Source organism: Stegostoma tigrinum, chromosome 33 (genome assembly GCF_030684315.1).
Source record: "Stegostoma tigrinum isolate sSteTig4 chromosome 33, sSteTig4.hap1, whole genome shotgun sequence".
Lineage (NCBI taxonomy): Eukaryota > Metazoa > Chordata > Chondrichthyes > Orectolobiformes > Stegostomatidae > Stegostoma > Stegostoma tigrinum.
The window spans coordinates 18396018-18415271 of NC_081386.1; the positions used below are offsets into that span (position 1 = coordinate 18396018).

The window sequence follows — 19254 nt, forward strand, 5'->3', positions numbered from 1 at the left end:
CTACCTGGTGCCAAAGTTTAGGACATATCTTCTGGCTGGAGAAGAAATTGGAAAGGGAGCAGGATCCAATTTTATGGTTCACATAGGAACCAGTAACAGTAGGTTTAGGAAAGAGTTTCTGCTGAGGGATTATGAGCAGCTCGGGATAAATTTGAAAGCAGAACCACAATGGCAATAATCTCAGGATTACTACCTCAACCAAGTGCAATTTGTTGTTGCGTAAATGAAATTAGAGAGGTAAATGCATGTCTCAAAGACTGGCATGAGGGAAATGGGTTCTGGATTCATTGAGCACTGGCATCAAAACTGAGGCAAAGGAGCTGTTCCATGGGATGGACTCCATTGGAACCATGCTGGGACCGGTGTTCAGTGATTTGAACAACTAGGGTCATAGATAGGGATTTAATCTAAGTAGTTAGTGGAGGGCTTAATTGAAGGGAAGTTTTAAAAAGCAAAAAGACCCTCTCTATCTCTGCCTTATGTTTTATGGTTTGCATTTCCCTTAATGAGCTTTGCATGTAAATTATTCAATTGGAAACACAGATGATTTACTGGTGGTGGTTAATAGGTGGAAAAAATACCATGGGTGTTTTAGTGATGGGAAACGAAAGTTCAGTTGTGTGTAAGAGCACTTCTGGATATTAAATGACTCAAAACAAACAACACAGAAAAGATGCCGGATAGTGAAGAAACAAATAATGAAAGTGTGACAGGAAGTGGCAGAAAATATATGCAGAAGAGTGCAACAAAAATTAGAAACAAAATAAGTAATTATGGTAAAAGGTTAGGTTTTTAGGTGCTTCATCTGAATTCACATACTATATTTAACAAGACAGATGAGTCACTGGCACAAACAGAATAACCAGAAATAAATGAAGATAACTTGATAGTCATTGCAGGATGACCAGGACTCAATATTCAAGGGCATTGAAGAACAGGTAAAAAGGAAAAGGAGGTGCAGTAAGGTTGTTAATAAAAGATAGCATCAGTGTGGTGATGAGCAGTCCTACAGGTGCAATAGATCATAATGTAGAAGCAGTTTGGTTAGGAATAGGAATGGCAAGGGCACAATGTCATGGCTGGGCATCACCTATAGGGCCCCAGTGCATTGCCTCACTATAGGGCAAAGTATAAATCAGGAAATAATGGAGGTATGTAAGAAGGGCAGAATAAGTATCATGGGTGATTTTAATCTGAACATTGATTAGAAAAACAGGATGGGCAATGGTAACAAGGAAGATGAATTTGTAAAGTTCTTCAGGGATTGTTTCTTAGAGCAATATATTACACAACCTACACTGGAACAAGCTATTTTAGATCTAGTCATGAATAATTAAATAATGTTTCACTAATAAGCGATCTCATAATTAAGAATGCTATAGAAGGCTAGCAATCACATCATGAGAGAATTTCAATTTAGTTTGAGGGAGAGTAATTCAGGACCTTGATTTAAGAGCTGAGCTTAATTAAGAGTAACTGCAGACTCAGGAAGAAAGAATTGTCCAAAGATGGCTAAGAAAACAAGCTAAGGTGAAGGTCAGTAGTGGCAGACATTTCAACTGATCCTTCAGAACGCTCAGTAAAAATTTATTCTAGTCAAAAAGAAGAAGAGTTTGATGAGATAGGGTAAACCACCCACGGTTAACAAAGACGATCAAGGAACGGATTTGGGCAAAAACTAAGGCATGTAAAACCGTGAAAACTAGTGCTAAGCCAGAGGGTTGGGATTTTATTTTTAGTAATCAGCAACAGATGACTAAGAAGCTAATATTATTAAGAAGTAAATTTACTATGAAATTAAATAGACAAGAAATATAAAAACAATTGCCAAGATTGGTCTATAAGAAGTGTAGCTAAAGTGAATGTGGGATCATTGAGAATGTGACTAGTGAACTGATAACAAGGAACAAAGGATTGCCAACTAACTTTAAACTAATATTTTGCAACAGACTTCATGAGCAGAACTCTGTAGACACTCCAAAGGTAGCAGATAAGTGAAGTGCTAATGGGAGGCAAGGTATTGTAACAGTCTCTATCCTGGGGGAACAAACTAATTGGACTGAAGACAGACAAGTGGCCAGGACCTGAGCACCTACACCCAAGGATCTTAAAGGAAGTGGCTACACAGATAGTGGAGGCATTGAATGAAATATTCGAGAACCCACTTGATTTCTGAGAGGATTTGAGTGGATTGAAAAACTGCTAATGTGATGCTCGTGTTCAAGAAGGAAGGAGACAGAAAGCAGAAACAGTATGCCAGTAAGCCTAATGTGTCTTTGGAAAAATGCCAGTCTGTTATTAAGGGAGAAAAGCAAGACATAGCTTAATGTAATCACAGTCAACATGGTTTTGAGAAATCATATTTGACAAATTTGCTAGAGTTCTTTGACAATAAAGCAAGCAGAGTCAATAAAGGAGAGGTAGTAAATGCAGTGTTTTTGGATTTCCAGAAGGTATTTAATAAGGTGCTGTGCCCAAGGTTATTCCACAAGATAGGAGCTCATGGTGTGGTGGGTAATATATTAGCATGGATTGAGGATTGGTTACCATCCCAAATCCTTTACTCAATGGTGTCAGCAATGAAGACATACATATGCATACCAAGCACCTTCTTTACCACCCTGTTTACCAGTGACACAACTTTCAAGGAGCTATGTACCTGAACCCCTCTGTCCCTCTGTTGACAACACTTCCCAGGGCCCTATAAGAAACTGTGTAAGTCATGCCTTTGTTCATCTTACCAAAATGTGTAACACCTCGCGTTTATCTAAATTAAACTCCATCTGCCATTCTTTGGCCTATTTTTTAAAGATCCCTTTGCAATCTTAGATAATCTTCTTCACCGCTGCCAAGGCGCAGTGGGGAAGACCACCGTATGAAACTTCATCCAGAATAGAAAAAGGGGTCCTATCTGGTAACTGGGCCCAGCTGGCGCCTTCCCCCAGCTGGTCAGGGGGCCAACGGGGAATGTGCGGGGAGATGACTGCCGGGGTTTTTTCTTTTTTTTCCTTTTAGTTGGCGTACGTACTCCCTGGATAACCCGGAGGGGCTAGCATGACTGGGTAGGTGTATAAATATGTTTTATTTTTTGTATATTCAATGAATAAAGTATGTTTTTAAAAACTTAGATAATCTTCTTCAGTGTCAACTATACCATCAATTTTGACGTCATCCACAAACTTAGTAACTATGCTTCCTAAATTCTCATTCAAATCATTTATATAAATGACAACAACAGCAAATCCAGCAGTGATCCCTGAAGAACACCACTGGTCATAGGCCTCCAGTCCAAAAAAACAACCTCCACCACCAACCTATGTCTCCTCCTGTCACGTCAATTTTGTATATCCAATTGGCAAGCTCTCCCTGAATTCCATGTGATCTAACTTTACTAATCAGTGTAAAATGTGGAACCTTGTCCATGTAGACAGTGTTACCGTCCAGCCTCATCTACCATCTTGGTCACATCTTCAAAAAAGTCAGTCAAGTTGTGAGACATGATTTCCCATGCACAAAGTCCTGCTGACAATCTCTAATCAGTCCTCCAAATGCGCATAAATCCTGTGTCTCACAAGTCCCTCTGATAGCTCACCCACTGCTGACGTCTGACTCACTGGTCCATAGTTCCTATCTTCTCCTTGCAGTCTTTCTTAAATAAAGGCACAATATTAGCCACCTCCCAGTCTTTCAGCACCTCACCTATGGCCAATGATACAAATATCTCTGCTGAGGCATGATCTTGTAGAAAAGTGGAGCAGGCTTGATGGGCTGAATGCACTAGCCTTGCTCCTATTTTTAATACTCTTGTGTTCTTATTAAGCTTTAAAGGTCTATGCAATGTAGAAGATTTTCTTTTCCTCTCTTACTTACTTTCAGTTTTGTTCTATACAATCTACAACATTAATACATTTAAAACTTTTTGCATCTAATATCATTCCTCTACCGTGTTAACTTTCGCACTGATTTTGGTGTGTGGGATCACAAATCATACGGCCACCACCACAAACCAGTCATAGAGAACAAGGCAGTCCTATGACTGATGTCTGGTGGAAATACCAGGGCTATGATTTTCACTCTTGGATCAGGTAGAGTCAGGAGAAATCCCAGCTCTCCAAACTCCACCTTTAAAATTGATTGCGCTCATTTCAGATTTGGCGATGAGATGGATTGAGAGTCAGGCCAGGTGACCCAAAAAAAATTGAAGTAGCTGTTTGCTTCCCAAGGTTGACATCCCTACTACTCTCACACCATTACTCTCGATACAAAACTACGCTTGTAACCATGGTACATCATACCCTCATGCTAATCTACCCATTTACCATGTCCTCTAATATCCCTGTGACCCTAATCAAACCCATATTTCCCCACATATCACCCCTTCCCCTTCCCTTTTGTGCCTATTCACATATTAGTCAGCATGAGTATTAATCAGGAGACTGGAACCAGACCTGCTCTTACCAGGTCCAAGCAGTCTACTTCAAGTTCCAGATACAAGTGAGAATCTGAAATTTGGGTCCAGGCACAAGATGGCTGCTGGTGCGAATTAGCAAGAAAATGGCTTCCAGCCTGGGAACTGTAAATTCTGCTAGAGTTGCTCTTTTAGCCTGGAAACTCTGAGTTCTGCTATAGCTGCAGAAATAAAGCAGTAATGGTAAGATAATGCAGTACTAACCATTCTAGCTGACCTTTCAGTAGCAAATGTTTTGGCGCAATACGGCGAGACAAAAAGTAGCCTAAGCATTGTGACATAAGTTGTTTACCAGTTAATACTGTCAATGAAGCAATATCATGTATTGATTGGTAAATGTTTGAATACACTATGCGATCACGCCATGTACCCTGCTTTAAGAAAAGTATAAAAATGTCTTTGTATTAAGTTGTGTGTGGAGCTCCTCCGAGGAATACGGAAGTGCTCAACTTCTGTGTTTTCCGGATGATCTGTACCCGGCCATGTGATGAAATAAAGAGTAAAGTCTTAAACAGCCAGACCGACTGCGAGTGTTCATTGACTGAGTGTGGAGAGAGACCCCACCGGGGGTCGAGATTTACACAAGGAAATCCAACTTCAGTGGAGGTCTTCACCATTTAACTGGCCAGTTGCCTCTGAGAATTGCACATACATGAACTACAGCTCAGCCCAAACCCTCCCTATGAAAATGAGAGATGCCAGGTTTGGGGATGGATCTTTGGATTCGTGACTTCTTCTGGCATTTCTGCCAGGTAGAAATACCCTTCACCCTGGCAAACATTGGGGCCCATTAATTACATTCCACCAGTTTAACAACACCCATTAACTAAAACTATTTTGATCCTGAGATTTGAGCTAATTCTTGGTCCAATGAAATTGAGTTCTAATGCATATCACAATATGCCTGTTCCTGAAGTAACTTAGTATGAAGTACCTTGTCAATGGCGTTGTCATGTCCAGGTCGACAATGACAACCAGACTTTCCTCATCACCTGTCTTGACCTTGAAAGAGGTACCTGAGAAGTAAAAGCTTTATCTGGAAAATTCCCTTTAATTAATAAAAATGACACAATGGGACATGGATTCAAACACACAAATGGAAGATTTGGCATGGATATCAGCAAGTTCATAAATATCTTGCAATCCAATGAATGTACAGTCATAAACATCCATTTGTTCCTTAAATAATTCCAGAGGTTTTGAATTCACATTCTCCTGTAAGTCTATTAAAAAAACTTAACTGAGTTCTATGATGTTGGTCATAACTTTCTATACATTTCTTGCTGTTATGGAAGCCATTCTATTTAAAAGAGAACAGCAATATCAAAAGTATAAGAGATAATGGGAACTGCAGATGGTGGAGAATCCAAGATAACAAAGTGTGGAGCTGGATGAACACAGCAGGCCAAGCAGCATCTGAGGAGCACAAAAGCTGACATTTCAGGTCTAGACCCTTCATCAGAAAAGGGGGATGGGGAGAGGGTTCTTAAACAAATAGGGTGAGAGGGCGAGGCTGATCGAAGATGGATAGAGGAGAAGATAGGTGGAGAGGAGACAGACAAGTTAAAGGGGCGGGGATGGAGTCTGTAGACGTGAGCATACGTGGGGAGGTAGGGAGGGGATAGGTCAGTCCGGGGAGGATGGACAGGTCAAGGGGGTGGGATGAGGTTAGTAGGTAGGAAATGGAGGTGCGGCTTGAGGTGAGAGGAGGGGATAGGCGAGAGGAAGAACAGGTTAGGGAGGCGGGGATGAGCACGGCTGGCTTTGGGATGCGGTGGGGGAAGGGGAGATTTTGAAGCTGGTGAAATCCATATTGATACCATTGGGCTGCAGGGTTCCCAAGCGGAATATGAGTTGCTGTTCCTGCAACCTTCGGGTGGCATCTTCGTGGCACTGCAAGAGGCCCAGGATAGACATGTCGTCTAAGGAATGGGAGGGGGAGTTGAAATGGTTTGCGACTGGGAGGTGCAGTTGTTTATTGCAAACCGAGCATAAGTGTTCTGCAAAGCAGTGCCCAAGCCTCCGCTTGGTTTCCCAGTTGTGGCTTCCTCTACAACTGCACCTCCCAGTCACAAACTGTTTCAACTCCCCCTCCCATTCCTTAGACGACATGTCCATCCTGGGCCTCCTGCAGAGCCACGACGTTGCCACCCGAAGGTTGCAGGAACAGCATCCCAAAACCAGCCCAGCTCATCCCCGCCTCCCTAACCTGTTCTTCCTCTCACCCAGCCCCTCCTCCCACCTCAAGCCGCACCTCGATTTCCTACCTACTAACCTCATGGCGCCCGCTTGACCTGTCCGTCCTCTCGGGACTGACCTATTTCCCAACTATATTCACCTCTTCAGGCTCCATCCCCGCCTCTTTAACTTGTCTGTCTCCTCTCCACCTATCTTCTCCTCTATTCATCTTCTATACACCTCCCCCTCTCTCCCTATTTATTTCAGAACCCTCTCCCCATCCCCCTTTTCTGATGAAGGATCTAGGCCCGAAACGTCAGCTTCTATACCTAAAGTATAACATCAGTTTTTGACATTAGTATTGCATTCCAAATGTTGTATTGAAAGAACCCAAAGACTGCATTAATAGCATGCACTTTTCTCACTTTACTCTGAGGTTTTCACAAAAGCAGCGTCCTAGTTTTGAGTTGGCGACTGCCATTTCATAACTTCAACAGAATTTGTACAAAAGTAGTACAACCTGTCAATTTTCTTGTTAAACTTGGTTTGATCCCATCTTAATGCTGCGAGTGCCTTTTGGGTTTGCTCATGTAAACTAAAAAATGAAAAAATAAAATGCAGAAGAGATACAAATGAATTATTTAGTAATCGCTGTGCAGAATGATATTAATTGTGTAATATATGCTCTATCTATGCATTCAATTAGCACAACAGTTAAATGTTGATGTAAACTTTAAATTTAAGAAGTAAACTTTACTCTGAAATCAAACGATTGAACTATTTTTTCAAAATAAGAATCAATGTGGTGACAGTGTGACCTAAAATAAAAATGTGTAGATTTTTAACTTACTCAATAATTTTCTGGTGGTGCTCTTTACTTCGTTTCTTTGTTTCTTTGATTAGATCTTGGTAGGTTGGAGAGAGTGGCGTGCACTGGTCTCAGTTAAAGTTAAAATGTTGACTACTTTAAGACTATTTAGTATCCTTGGGTAGTAATTGCCATGTTTTTATTTTCTCATTCATCTTGCAATTTCATAGTCAAAGACAGAGGACAAATTAAGAAAATGGAGCCAAAAGCAACATTAGAATTTTTTAAAAACGGGGTCCAAATCAGTTATGTGCAACTCAACATAATTTTGAATACTCCTGGGATGATGAACAAAACTGTAGTTTCATTTAAGGTCAAGGCTTAGCATTGAAAGTTTAATCAGCAACAAGTTTATTCAAAACTTAAAAATCCAGACCCAACTCAGATTCTTGTGCTGCAGGCTTGCATTGGGCTGAACAGTTTTACCAGCAGATTGATACCACCATGTTAGCCCACCCAGCATATTGTGAATTAATAGTTCAGGTTGCTGAAAAGGTAAAACGAAATGGATGATCTTCAACAATAGAGCAAATTGGTAGGCAACAAGATGAGAGTATTCACTTGAAGAAGTTACTTTCTTTATTATTGCAACATTCTAATCAGGTTATTGAACTTGTGAACTACGAACTGCCTCAGTACAAACCTCCATACAGCGCTGCCACTTTCACTTCTTTAACAATGGCCTTAGATTTTTGTTTTAAAAATCAAATTTTGACAGAAGCATACTGTTTGCAATATTCTTTCAGAATAGTTTTGTGTTTCCATGCAAAGGCTTTGTAAAGCATGGACACTCTCTCCTAACAGATGACTGCTGGATGCACCTGACCATTATGTACTGGAAATTATTTGTCGGCTATAATGCTGAAATCTGGTATGCATTGTCAGGGCAAACTTCAGTTTCTATTTGAAAACAGCAGTTGCTGGAAAAACTCAGCAAAAAAGCTCAGAACGGTTCTGAGGAAGGGTGACTCGACCTGAAACGTTAACTGTGATTTTTGTCCACGGACGCTGTCAGATCTGCCGAGGTTTTCCAGCAATTTCTGTTTTCATTTCTGACTTACTGCATCTGCAGTTCTTTTGGTTTTTATTCAGTTTATATTGTTTTGTTTGTGTTTCCCTTTGCTGTCTACATATAAAATATTTTGATTTCCCTTTTGTTGCCTGTGTATGATGTTCGGCTACTGGACAATAACAAGCTTTGGGTTTCCACTGGGCATTGGAGAACATGTAGATAGGATATAGCTACAAACATGTTAACTGTATGGCCTGATGGTTAAACAGCAACTTAGGTGAGAGAATGGTGTTGTAATGTGAGGGAATGTCAGTCATACTGGCTATGTGCCATGGGCTGTGTGGTTACAAGGCCATGGCATTGCCAGTGTGGGGTAACGTTAGATTTATAACACTTTTCTGGGTGCATATCGATCTTCGCAAATATCCACTGAGTGGTGAGTTGTTTCAGAAATGGTACATGCTACTATGGGACTGGAGTCAGACATGAGGGCTGGCATCATGAGGGCAAGGTAGCGAGTTAGAAGTAGGTTTGACAAGAAATGGCAAGAAAACTCACTAGGCCTTGCACTGAAATCCATCAAAAAGTCTTGAGGCAATTCGGATTTAGCTAAAATATGTAAATAATCATCCCTCAAAATTGATGCAGTCAGCCAATATGAGGAACAATTATCCCAGTTGTAAAAGATCATCTGGGTGTATTCAGCCATACACAGGAAGGCAATGACTGTGAGGACAATAACAAAGATGATGTGAATGAAGACATTGCCTTGGGGATACAAAGCCAAATGTTAATTTGATATGACTATCTGCCAAACCTGCCTGCTAGAAGCAATTATATGCTTAGGAAGGATAGAACTAATTATGATGATGATATTTAGTTCCGAACATCATTAGTTTAATATGTAAACAATGATGCCTACATTGTATCAAGGGACAACGAACATAATTTGGTGACAACGTGACCACATTATATATTTGATATTTCCTTATATCATTTTTCACATAATTTTGATGTTGTTAGAAAAAATGAAAATCTCAACGACAAATTATTTTGTTGAATATTACATTAAGAAATGTCATAAAAGTACAGAGCACATCTCACATAACTGTATTGATTTATAAAGCTCAAATTACTGAAGGCGAAACAATCCTAATCTGATTACCTTATGAGTCTTGTGAGTAATTTTACTTTTACAATCTTAAATCAGATGAGTCTCAAATTAAGCTAAGATATCAGAAGTCACGAACTGTATTGTGACAACTTAACAACTTTTAAAACCTTCGTAATTATTACTTGAAACCATGCTGTTGGTATCACTCTGCATCACAAATCAACTGTCCAACCAACTGAACTAACCGACCAATACTGGCTGAGGTTACCATGAAGAACTCTCCATCTCAACCCCTCCCTTGTCTGAGGAATGGTGACCCTCAGATTAAACCACCAACTGTTGTCTTGTCTAATGACAGCAACCTATGGTCCAAAAGGACTATGGTGACTATCATTATTACTTTTGCTATCTCTTGTTAACCTCATTGCTTGATGGTATTAGTTATGGTCCCACTATTGTTACACAATTTATGAAAATTATAAAAGTATTCAGCAACAGTATTACATACTTCATGGATCACAGTTTATATTAAAGTATTTTTTCAGTTCAGTTGTAGGATGTTGGTATCGCTGGCTGGCCCACATTTATTGTTTGTCTCTATTTGTCATAGTTGTAATAAATTTCCATAGAAATATTCCATATTCCCACCTTTTAACTGTCTTGCTTTAACATTCCCAAGATGCATCAAATAATTCTGAATATAGTGATAGAGGTTATGATTGAATTAAGTTTAATTTGCCAGGGCAACCAGCACTATTAAATGAGATTGTCAAGATTAGTTCAAAAGCACTACATTTACATCCATATGGGAATATTGTTGCTGATGTGAAAAGATTATCATTTAACCATTGATAAGGCCACAGTAGAATAATATTTTCACAGAAAGATATAAATCGATGACATTGCAAGAAAAAGTACTAATCCTTAAAGGATATGGATTTTTGGAAATTTCAATGCGTTGCATTTTTGGTCCCATAGTGCTCAAACTTCTACCGTCTATGTTTTTCATGTTCAGAAAGTGAGATACCAAAGGGCTTCGACCAGAAAGTCTGAAAAGTATACGTTGAAATTCAGGACCGTGGCCAACATAAGATGACTGTGAAAAGATACAGTTAAGATAAGTTTAATCATCGATTCAAAATGTAATGAAATATACCATTCAGAACTTTATTTTTCTCATCAATGAGTTGGGCAATTCATGATTTACATTAGCTCAACTAATTAATCAAAAATAAGTCCAAGTACGCCCCAATATACAGAATAATTTGGTAAGCAAGAGCTCTTCAGCTTGGAAAGAGATGCCTGCGAGGTGACCTGAAAAAGGATGAAGTCCATGCAGAACAGCATGACAAAATTGCAGAAGTTCAAGATGATAAAGAGAAACTTAGTACAGACAGCAAGAACATTTTTTAAAATTCCACACAATGATTAATGATTGGAAGGGGTTACCATGAGACCAGAACACCAAATTTACTTCAGGACAGCTTGATGCTATAACAAAAAGGCAGTACTCATCATAGTACTGAGACTAGTACTGAGAAAGAGAGACAGATTTCACTTGCACCCAAATTGTGATTCAACATTTACCAACTGAGAAGACAGAAGGAACCAGATTGTCTTCTTATAATACAATACTACACTGATACACTCAGTCATGAGATTGCACTTAAAACAGCAACACTACAGCTACTGTGCTAATCATTTTTCATATAACAGCACATTAAAATTCAAAGGTCCAGCGAATACAATGGTAATACTACTTACATATACAATAACAAGGACATTACAACACTTCAAGGGTACCTCACTGCAAAGTGCTTTGTGACATCCTGAGTCTGTGAAAGATGCATACAGATGAAAGACCTCTCAAAAAATAGAGGGACAAACATTTGTCTTGACAATTGTCTAAGGAGAATCCATTGTCATCTGTGACATGCTGCCAGTGGAGCTCCAAATGCAAGACAGAAACTCAGAGGAGTTTTTAATCTCTGGCTCCCTGGCATATCTTTAGCAGTGGTTGAGAATTAGATTCCTTGCCAAACCCATTGACTGAAGGTCTGTTATACATGGTAAAAAATTAAAAATGCAAAGTAAGTAAAATGTAATTACATCCCCACACCTAAAGGAAACTCTGATGCCATGTTACTGTAAATAAACAATCATGAAATCAGTTCACAAAATAAAGGTAAGCTTGAAGCTAACATGCAATTAATAAGGATTGTGCATCAATCATTAATTGCCAAGCTGATCTTATAAGTCCGTCCTACTACTTCGTACTGCTTTATACCATTGTGAGCAGGACTTTAAATATAAATATGCCTTTTACAATGAAAGGTGAATGCAATAGTTTGGCTGTGATATTATCTTTGTTGAAAAAAAATTGCCTGCACCCAATTTACACAAACATGGTCCTACAGCTAAGTTTTAAGAGGAGTTTATTGTTTGGCAGTGTTAAATAGTTGTAGACTGTTTAAATAGGCAAATATGGTAGCTAAAACCCCTATGGCATTCAATTAGAGACGTAATTCCTGCTTTTTACTTTGACATTGTTGAGTGCATCTTCTCCATTTTCATCACATGGCTTAACATCCCCGCCTGGCCCGAAAGCTTTTGGTGCCTTAATATTTGCCAAAGTCTCTGATAAATGTACCTCAGTCTTAGCAGGAAGTGTACTTGTGCTTTTTGGAGCTAGCATATCTCTCCTCTTCAGATTTCTTGTATCTTCTTTTATTAGCTCACCATGGTCAAAATCCAATGTCAACTTAGCTAGAAAATAGAAGACACTGATCAATGCCGACAGTGATTCCTTAATTTAAAAGATTAGTTATTTTCTTTGTGAAATTACAAAATCAGACAGAAGTCACAAGATGTTTAGAGCTTCTTTTTGCTGTTGTGTCTTATTTACTTCAATTCTGTTTACTCCAAAGAGATTCAGTAAACAGATTTTAGATCTTTTACCACCCACACATTGGAACTCGGCACCCCTTCACCAGTCTCACAATTAATGTTATGGAATCAGCACTGCAATGAAATTTTGTATAGTGACAACACACACACACACACACACACACACACACACACACACACACACACACACACACACAATCATTCAGTGCAGAGATTTCTACTGAGAAATACTTGTCTTAATCTTAATACCTGCTCTTATCAGTAGAAAGTGAACGGTCATGATCTCCAATGGTCAGACCAGGAAACAGGAATATCAAATGATTTCCAACAAAGGGATTTGGTTTCATGATGACCAAAGCACATGAGAATAGAGATAAAGGGATTGTCAAAATCCAGAAACCTGTGTGCATGACTGAGTGGCTGACTTAGGCAAAAGGTTAATCAGGAGAGGCAACAGAAATCACAGGGACTGAAGAAATGTCAAACTACTTCTTTCAATCCATTACAGAATAAAACATTCAGCTTTTTGTTTTTGCAAGGAATCAATGAGCTTAATGTGTTACTTCCATAAAGTAACCATTTTATAATTAATCCCGTAAAATAACTAACTGGTTTATAATCTTACGATATCAGATTTCAACCAGTTGTACTCTCAGTATATGATGCATATATTGCAATGCAATAAAAAGTTTCAGGCAAATCTCAGGACTTCAGGAATTTCTAACTGACTTTCAGGACACATCAGTTCATTTATAAAGTTAGCAGATCACTAGAAAATAACAAATATAAGTCTGATGTACAAATAATGTCCTTATGTCTCACCAATCACAGAATATTGCATTTCAGATACAGACCATTTGGCTAGAAACAAAAACGTTATGCCAATGGATTTCTTCATTAGCCATTTATTCTAATCCCACTGGCTCAGTCTCTATAACTTTTGGAAACAGGGGACTTAAACTGATCATATTGTCATTATATTGAACCAGTTAGATTTATAAATGTTTTCAAAGGTTAACAATAATGATGATCACGGTGATTCATTGTCACTTGTACTGTAATGAACAACACAGTAAAATACAGTGAAAAGCTTCAACTGTCACCACTATCCAGCACCATTTTGAAAATTTTGAGATTAAAAAGAATGAAAAGGTATAGCTGAACGGGAAACCGCCTCGCTGACACCTGGGGTTCCTGCTCTGGGCTTACCACTACCAGGAGACCCAGGCTTTGCCACCAGTTCAGGCCTCTGCTGACTCACCAGGAGTCCTGCTCTGGCCCCCTCCCTCCGCGATGTCACCGTTGCCACCATCAACGGGAAGAAGATGAAGAAAAGGAAAGACAAAGAGTTTGAAAAGAAGCAGCCAATCTGGGCTGCACGGGCCCAGGTGCTGAACACTGCTTGCTTTGCCAGTGCTGTCTTCTTGGACCATATCACCTTATCTGATTATGCTAATTCTGTCTTCATTCTCAGAATGTAAGTATTGCCAAAAGTGGCTTGCTGTGTGGATCCGAGAACCATTAGAGTCAACCACATTGGTGTGGGACTTGAGTCATATTTGTAATATTTATAAACAAGTTCAGCTTTACAATAATTAGAGTCGTGGAGATATACAGACCCTTTGGTTCAACTCGTCCATGCTGACCAGATATCTTATATAAATCTAGTCCCATCTGCCATCATTTGGCCCATATCCCTTTAAACCCTTCCTATTCATATACTCATCAAGGTGCCTTTTAAATGTTGTAATTGTATCAGCTGCCACAACTTCCTCTGGTGGTTTATTCCAGACACACGCCACCCTCTGCATGAAGACATTGCCCTTTAGGTCCCTCTTATATCTTTCCCTTCTCACCTTAAACCTATGCCACCTAGTTTTGGACACCACCACCCTGGGTAAAAGACCTCGGTTATTCACCCTATCCATGCCACTCATGATTTTATAAATCTCTACTGGGTTACTCCTCAGCCTCCGATGCCCCAGGGAAAATAGTCCCAGCCTGTTCAGTTTCTCCCTGTAGCTCAAGCCCTTCAACATTGACAACACCTTCATAGATCTTTTTCGAACCCTTTCAAGTTTCACAACATCCTTCCTACAGCAGGGAGACGAGAACTGCACGCAGTATTCCAAAAGGGGCCTGACCATTGAGTCACACCATCTTATTTGCAGCACTTGCACTGCACTTTCAAACTCTCTACCCTGTCATTTCAATCTGTCAGCTCAATGACTTCTTTGTCATTTTCCAGAACAGTTAAGCAATATTTAAATGGCTAAGTTCTTGTATTTCCCATAACTGTCACATTCCTCCACTCACTGGACCCTCAGGAATATTATAATGTTATTTAAGTATCTATCTGGGAAAACACCATTTGGATGATCGCCGTGTCATGGTCACTTTGAATACCATTATCCAGCTTTTGCACTACAACATTCTATTTCTCAGCATCTCCAAATCAAAACACATGAGCCATTAAACAGTGAAATAAACAAACCACCTATCAACTGCTCAAAAATCCAGAATGATTTATTGACAAAGCAATCAAGGAAAAATGTACCTTAAACTTTGGGAACTACTTTTGTCAAGTATTGCCCTACCATCAGAGCCCATTAAACCCATGACAATGATTACCCATTTTCACGTCTCTACTCCATCTCAGTCAGGAACGTCTCTAGTATTGGAAGTCTGAACCCTATCCATTTCACCTATCTATTGTCTAGAAGAACCTCTTTGCCCTCACAAGGAATCGCAGAAAGATTGAAATATCAGGTCATTCAGTATATTAAGTGTGTAATGAAGTGAGTTTGACCTGTACATCTAGATCCACGAGGATCAACTCATTAAATACCCATGGCATTGGAAGTTTCACAATGTGACATTATCAACATTTATAGCTTTTAAATAACAGATTTCATATTTAGCACTTCATAAAATTCACCCACCACACAAGCTTTAGTAGGATTGATGACTTTTGACATGCAGGCTGAGCAAGTTCTTTATACAACTTTTAGACAGTCGGCTTTTCCTGATTCTTTTTTCTGTGGGATGACAGCATCATTGGTAACCCGTCTCCCTACATCCCCTCAAGGAGGTAGTGGTGAGCTGCTTCCTTGAATTGCAGCTGATCACCTGATACATCCAGTGACTTTTGCCCAGGGAATTCCAGGATTTTGATCAGTGGATGGCATGGTGTCACAATAGTTAGCAATGCTGCCCCTCAGCACCAGGGACCTGAATTCAATTCCAGTCTTAGTTCGCACATTTTCCACATGTGCACTTGGGCTTCTGCCAAGTGTTTCAGTTTCCTCCCACAGTCCAAAGATGTGCGAGGTGGATCACCCATGGGAAATGCAGGGTTACAGGGATACAGTTGGGGGTGGGTCCGGGTGGGATGCTCTTTGGAGGATTGGTGTGGACTCAAATGGCCCAAATGACCTGCTTCCACATTGTAGGGATTCTTTGTGACAATGACAGAGGTAAAATATTTCCAATTGTCACTACACCAAACCTAAATATTGTATAGGTTTGCTATAGTAATACATCTAACATGCGTTTGAGTAGCACGGTATGAGGTTTAGAAGGGAACTTGCAGTCATATTCCCATATCTATACCACCCTTGTCCTTCAAGGTAGTTGAATTTGGATATTTGTAAAGTACTTTAGAATTGGCAAGCTGCTGCAGTGCATCAGTCATATGGCACATACTGCTGCCACTATGCAATGGTTGTGGAGGGAGTCCATTTTTGCAACAATAGATTGTTTATTTGTTTTTATCAGCATGCAGACAAACAATTTTTTTTGTCTTGAATGGTATTGAGCTTCTTGCTTTTGGAGCTGCACTTAACCAGGCAAATAGTCAATGCCCTATTATATTCCTGACTGAGGACTTGTAGATGGTAGCTCTTTTTTGGACAGTCAGGAGGCAAGTTACTGATCACAGCATTCCAGCTTCTGATCTGGTCTTGTAGCCACAGTAGATTTATGGCCAGTCTAGTTAAGCTTTTGTTCAAATGCAAATCGCCCAGTTGTTGATAGTGGAGGATTCAGAGATGGTGATGGCATTGAATGTCAAGGGGAGATAGTTACATTCTTTATTTGAAATGGTCACTGTCTGGCATTATGGCAGAAATGTTGTCACTCACTAGACCAAACCTAAATTAGACCATTTTTGTGCATAGAGATGGTAATAATAAGAATAAAAGTTAATCACATATAATATCCTTAGTAATTTTAAGCAATGTAGCCATGGTGAATTGCACATGGTGTGCACCAGATTGAAAAGATTCAAACACACAGCAAAGAGAAAGGTAGACTCAGAGTTCTGCGTGATACCAAACAGGAGGAAGTTAGCCGTTACAGAGACATGCTTACAAGGAGATCAAAGCTGGGAACTAAATATTGAAAGATATGTGATTTTTCGAAAGGACAGAAGAAGGAAAGGGTGCTGAGGTAGCATTGTTGGTACAGGATGGAATAAGTACGATAGAAAGAAATGATCTTTATTAGAAGATACAGAATCTGTATGGATGGAGGTAAGAAATAATACGGGGAAGATGACACTGTTAGGAGTAGTATACAGGCTTCCTGACAGTAATATACTGTAGAAGAATAAATCAAGAGATAACGAGGGTATGTGAAATTAAAAGGCAGTGCATTAAACATGGATGACTTTAATTTTCATGTAGAATGGGATAGTCATATTGGTACAGGGAGCCATGAGGAAAAATTCAGAGTGTATTCAGAACAGTTTTGTAGAACAATAGGTTGTGGAACTGGTGATGTGTAATGGGACAGATTTAATAAATAATACAGAGCATAACATCCCCTTCGAAACAGGAACTTGGGTCAGAAATAACTGAGCTAAGCTTAAATAAGGGTAATTACAAGTGAATGAGGGCAGAGCTAGCTGGAATAAACTGAAGAAGGAGTTTAGCTGAATAGATGGTTGAGGGACAAAGTCAAATCTTTAAGAAAACAGTTCAGGCCCACAGCAAAGAGATATTCTGGTGAGGAACAAGGATTCTACCACGGGGTAAGTTAATCATGGTAAATTAAGGATAGCATCAGATTGAAAGAATAAACATACAATATGGCAAAGATTAGTGGCAGATAAAAAACTTGGCAGATAGAATATAATATAGGGAAATGAGCAATTACTTTGGCACGAAGAATACAAGAGTGAATATTATTTAAAGCCACAGAACACAAGGATTGGGGCATCTTTGTCCATGAACAAAAAAAAATCTAGCATTCAAGCACAGTAATAGGGAAGGCAAATGGAGTGTTGGGTCTTTATCTCAAAGGAAATGAAGTATAAACATATAGGTAACAAGGTGTGGAGCTGGAGCAACATAGCAGGCAAAGTAGCATCAGAGGAGTAGGAAAGCTGACGTTTCAGGCCAGGACCCTGCTTCAGAAATGGGGGAGGGGAAGGAAACTCTTAAATGAATGGGGGGGATTGGTGATAGCAGGTATATAGTGGAGCGGATAGGTAGAAGAGAAGACTTATAGGTCAATGAGGTAGGGATGAAGCTAGTAAAGATGAGTGTAGGTAGGAAGTGGGGATGGGGATTGGTCAGTGAGGGGGGTGCAGATAGGTGGGAGAGAAGATGGAAAGGTCAAGGAGGTGGGGATGAAATCTGGTCTTAGGATGAGGTTGGGGATGGGGAGATTTTGAAGCTCGTCAAGTCCACATTGAGAACATTGTAGGCTTTCAAGGCAGAAAATAAGGTGTTGTTTCTCCAGTTTCTGGGTGGCATCCTTGTCACACTGGAGGAAGCCCAGGATGGACGTGCCACCCAAGGACTGGGAGAGGGAGGTGAAGTGGTTCACGACTAGGAGGTGTTGTCATTTGTGGCGAACCAGCAGTCTCTGAGGCTCTGCTGGGTCTCACCAATGTAGAAGAGACCAGATCGGGAACAGCAGATACATAGACTACATCAGCAGATGTGCAGTTGAACAGCTGTCTGATGTGGAAGGTTATCTTGGGGCGTTGGATGTATACGGGCAGGTGTAGCACCTCCTGCGGTTGCAGGGAAAGGTGCCGGGGTCGTGGGGCTAATGAAGTGGACGGGGGAATTGTGGAGAGAGGTGTCCCTCTGGAAGGATCTTCCACCTATCTGCTCGACAATACACCTGCTATCACTGCCACCTCCCTCTACTTATTTCAGAGCTTCCTTCCCCTTCCCCATTTCTGAAGACGGGTCCGGACCTGAAACATCAGCTTTTCTGCTCCTCTGATGCTGCCTGGCCTGCTCTGTTCCTCCGGCTCCACACCTTGTTATCTCAGACTCCAGTATCGGCAGTTCTTACTATCCCTAAGCGAGTTATAAACATAGAGGGATTTGCTAAAATTATATAAGGCACTAGTCAGATCACAGCTGAAATACCACGAACAGTTTTGGTCCCTTATTTGAGGAAAGATGTACTGGCATTGGAGGCAGTCTAGAGAAGGTTCATGAGGCTGATACCATGAACGAAGGGACTGTCTTATGAGGAGAGATTGAGTAGATTGATTCATTAGAATATGGAAGAATCAGAGATGACCTTATTGAAACCTACAGGTTTCTTAGGTGACTTGACAGGATAGATGTGGATAATATGTTTCCCTTTGCAGGCAGGTCTATGACCAGGAGGCATAATCTCAGAATAAGGAGTTGCACATTTAAGACAGAGATGAGGAGGAATTTCTTTTTTCAGAGGGTTGT

The 19254-nt window shown here is 40.1% G+C and overlaps 1 protein-coding gene across 2 annotated transcripts in view; it reads right to left on the reverse strand.

Moving 5' to 3' along the window:
* LOC125467296 (protein FAM227B-like) overlaps nt 1–19254 on the reverse strand; it is a 263519-nt gene that overhangs the window by 15773 nt on the left and 228492 nt on the right. For both annotated transcript variants that reach the window (XM_048562957.2, XM_048562956.1), the window contains exons 11-14: nt 12291–12406; nt 10576–10736; nt 7497–7574; nt 7167–7241 (exon numbers count right to left, since the gene is read on the reverse strand). In XM_048562957.2, coding sequence (XP_048418914.1) covers nt 7167–7241; nt 7497–7574; nt 10576–10736; nt 12291–12406 — 430 coding nt within the window. The remainder of the gene's footprint in view (nt 1–7166; nt 7242–7496; nt 7575–10575; nt 10737–12290; nt 12407–19254) is intronic.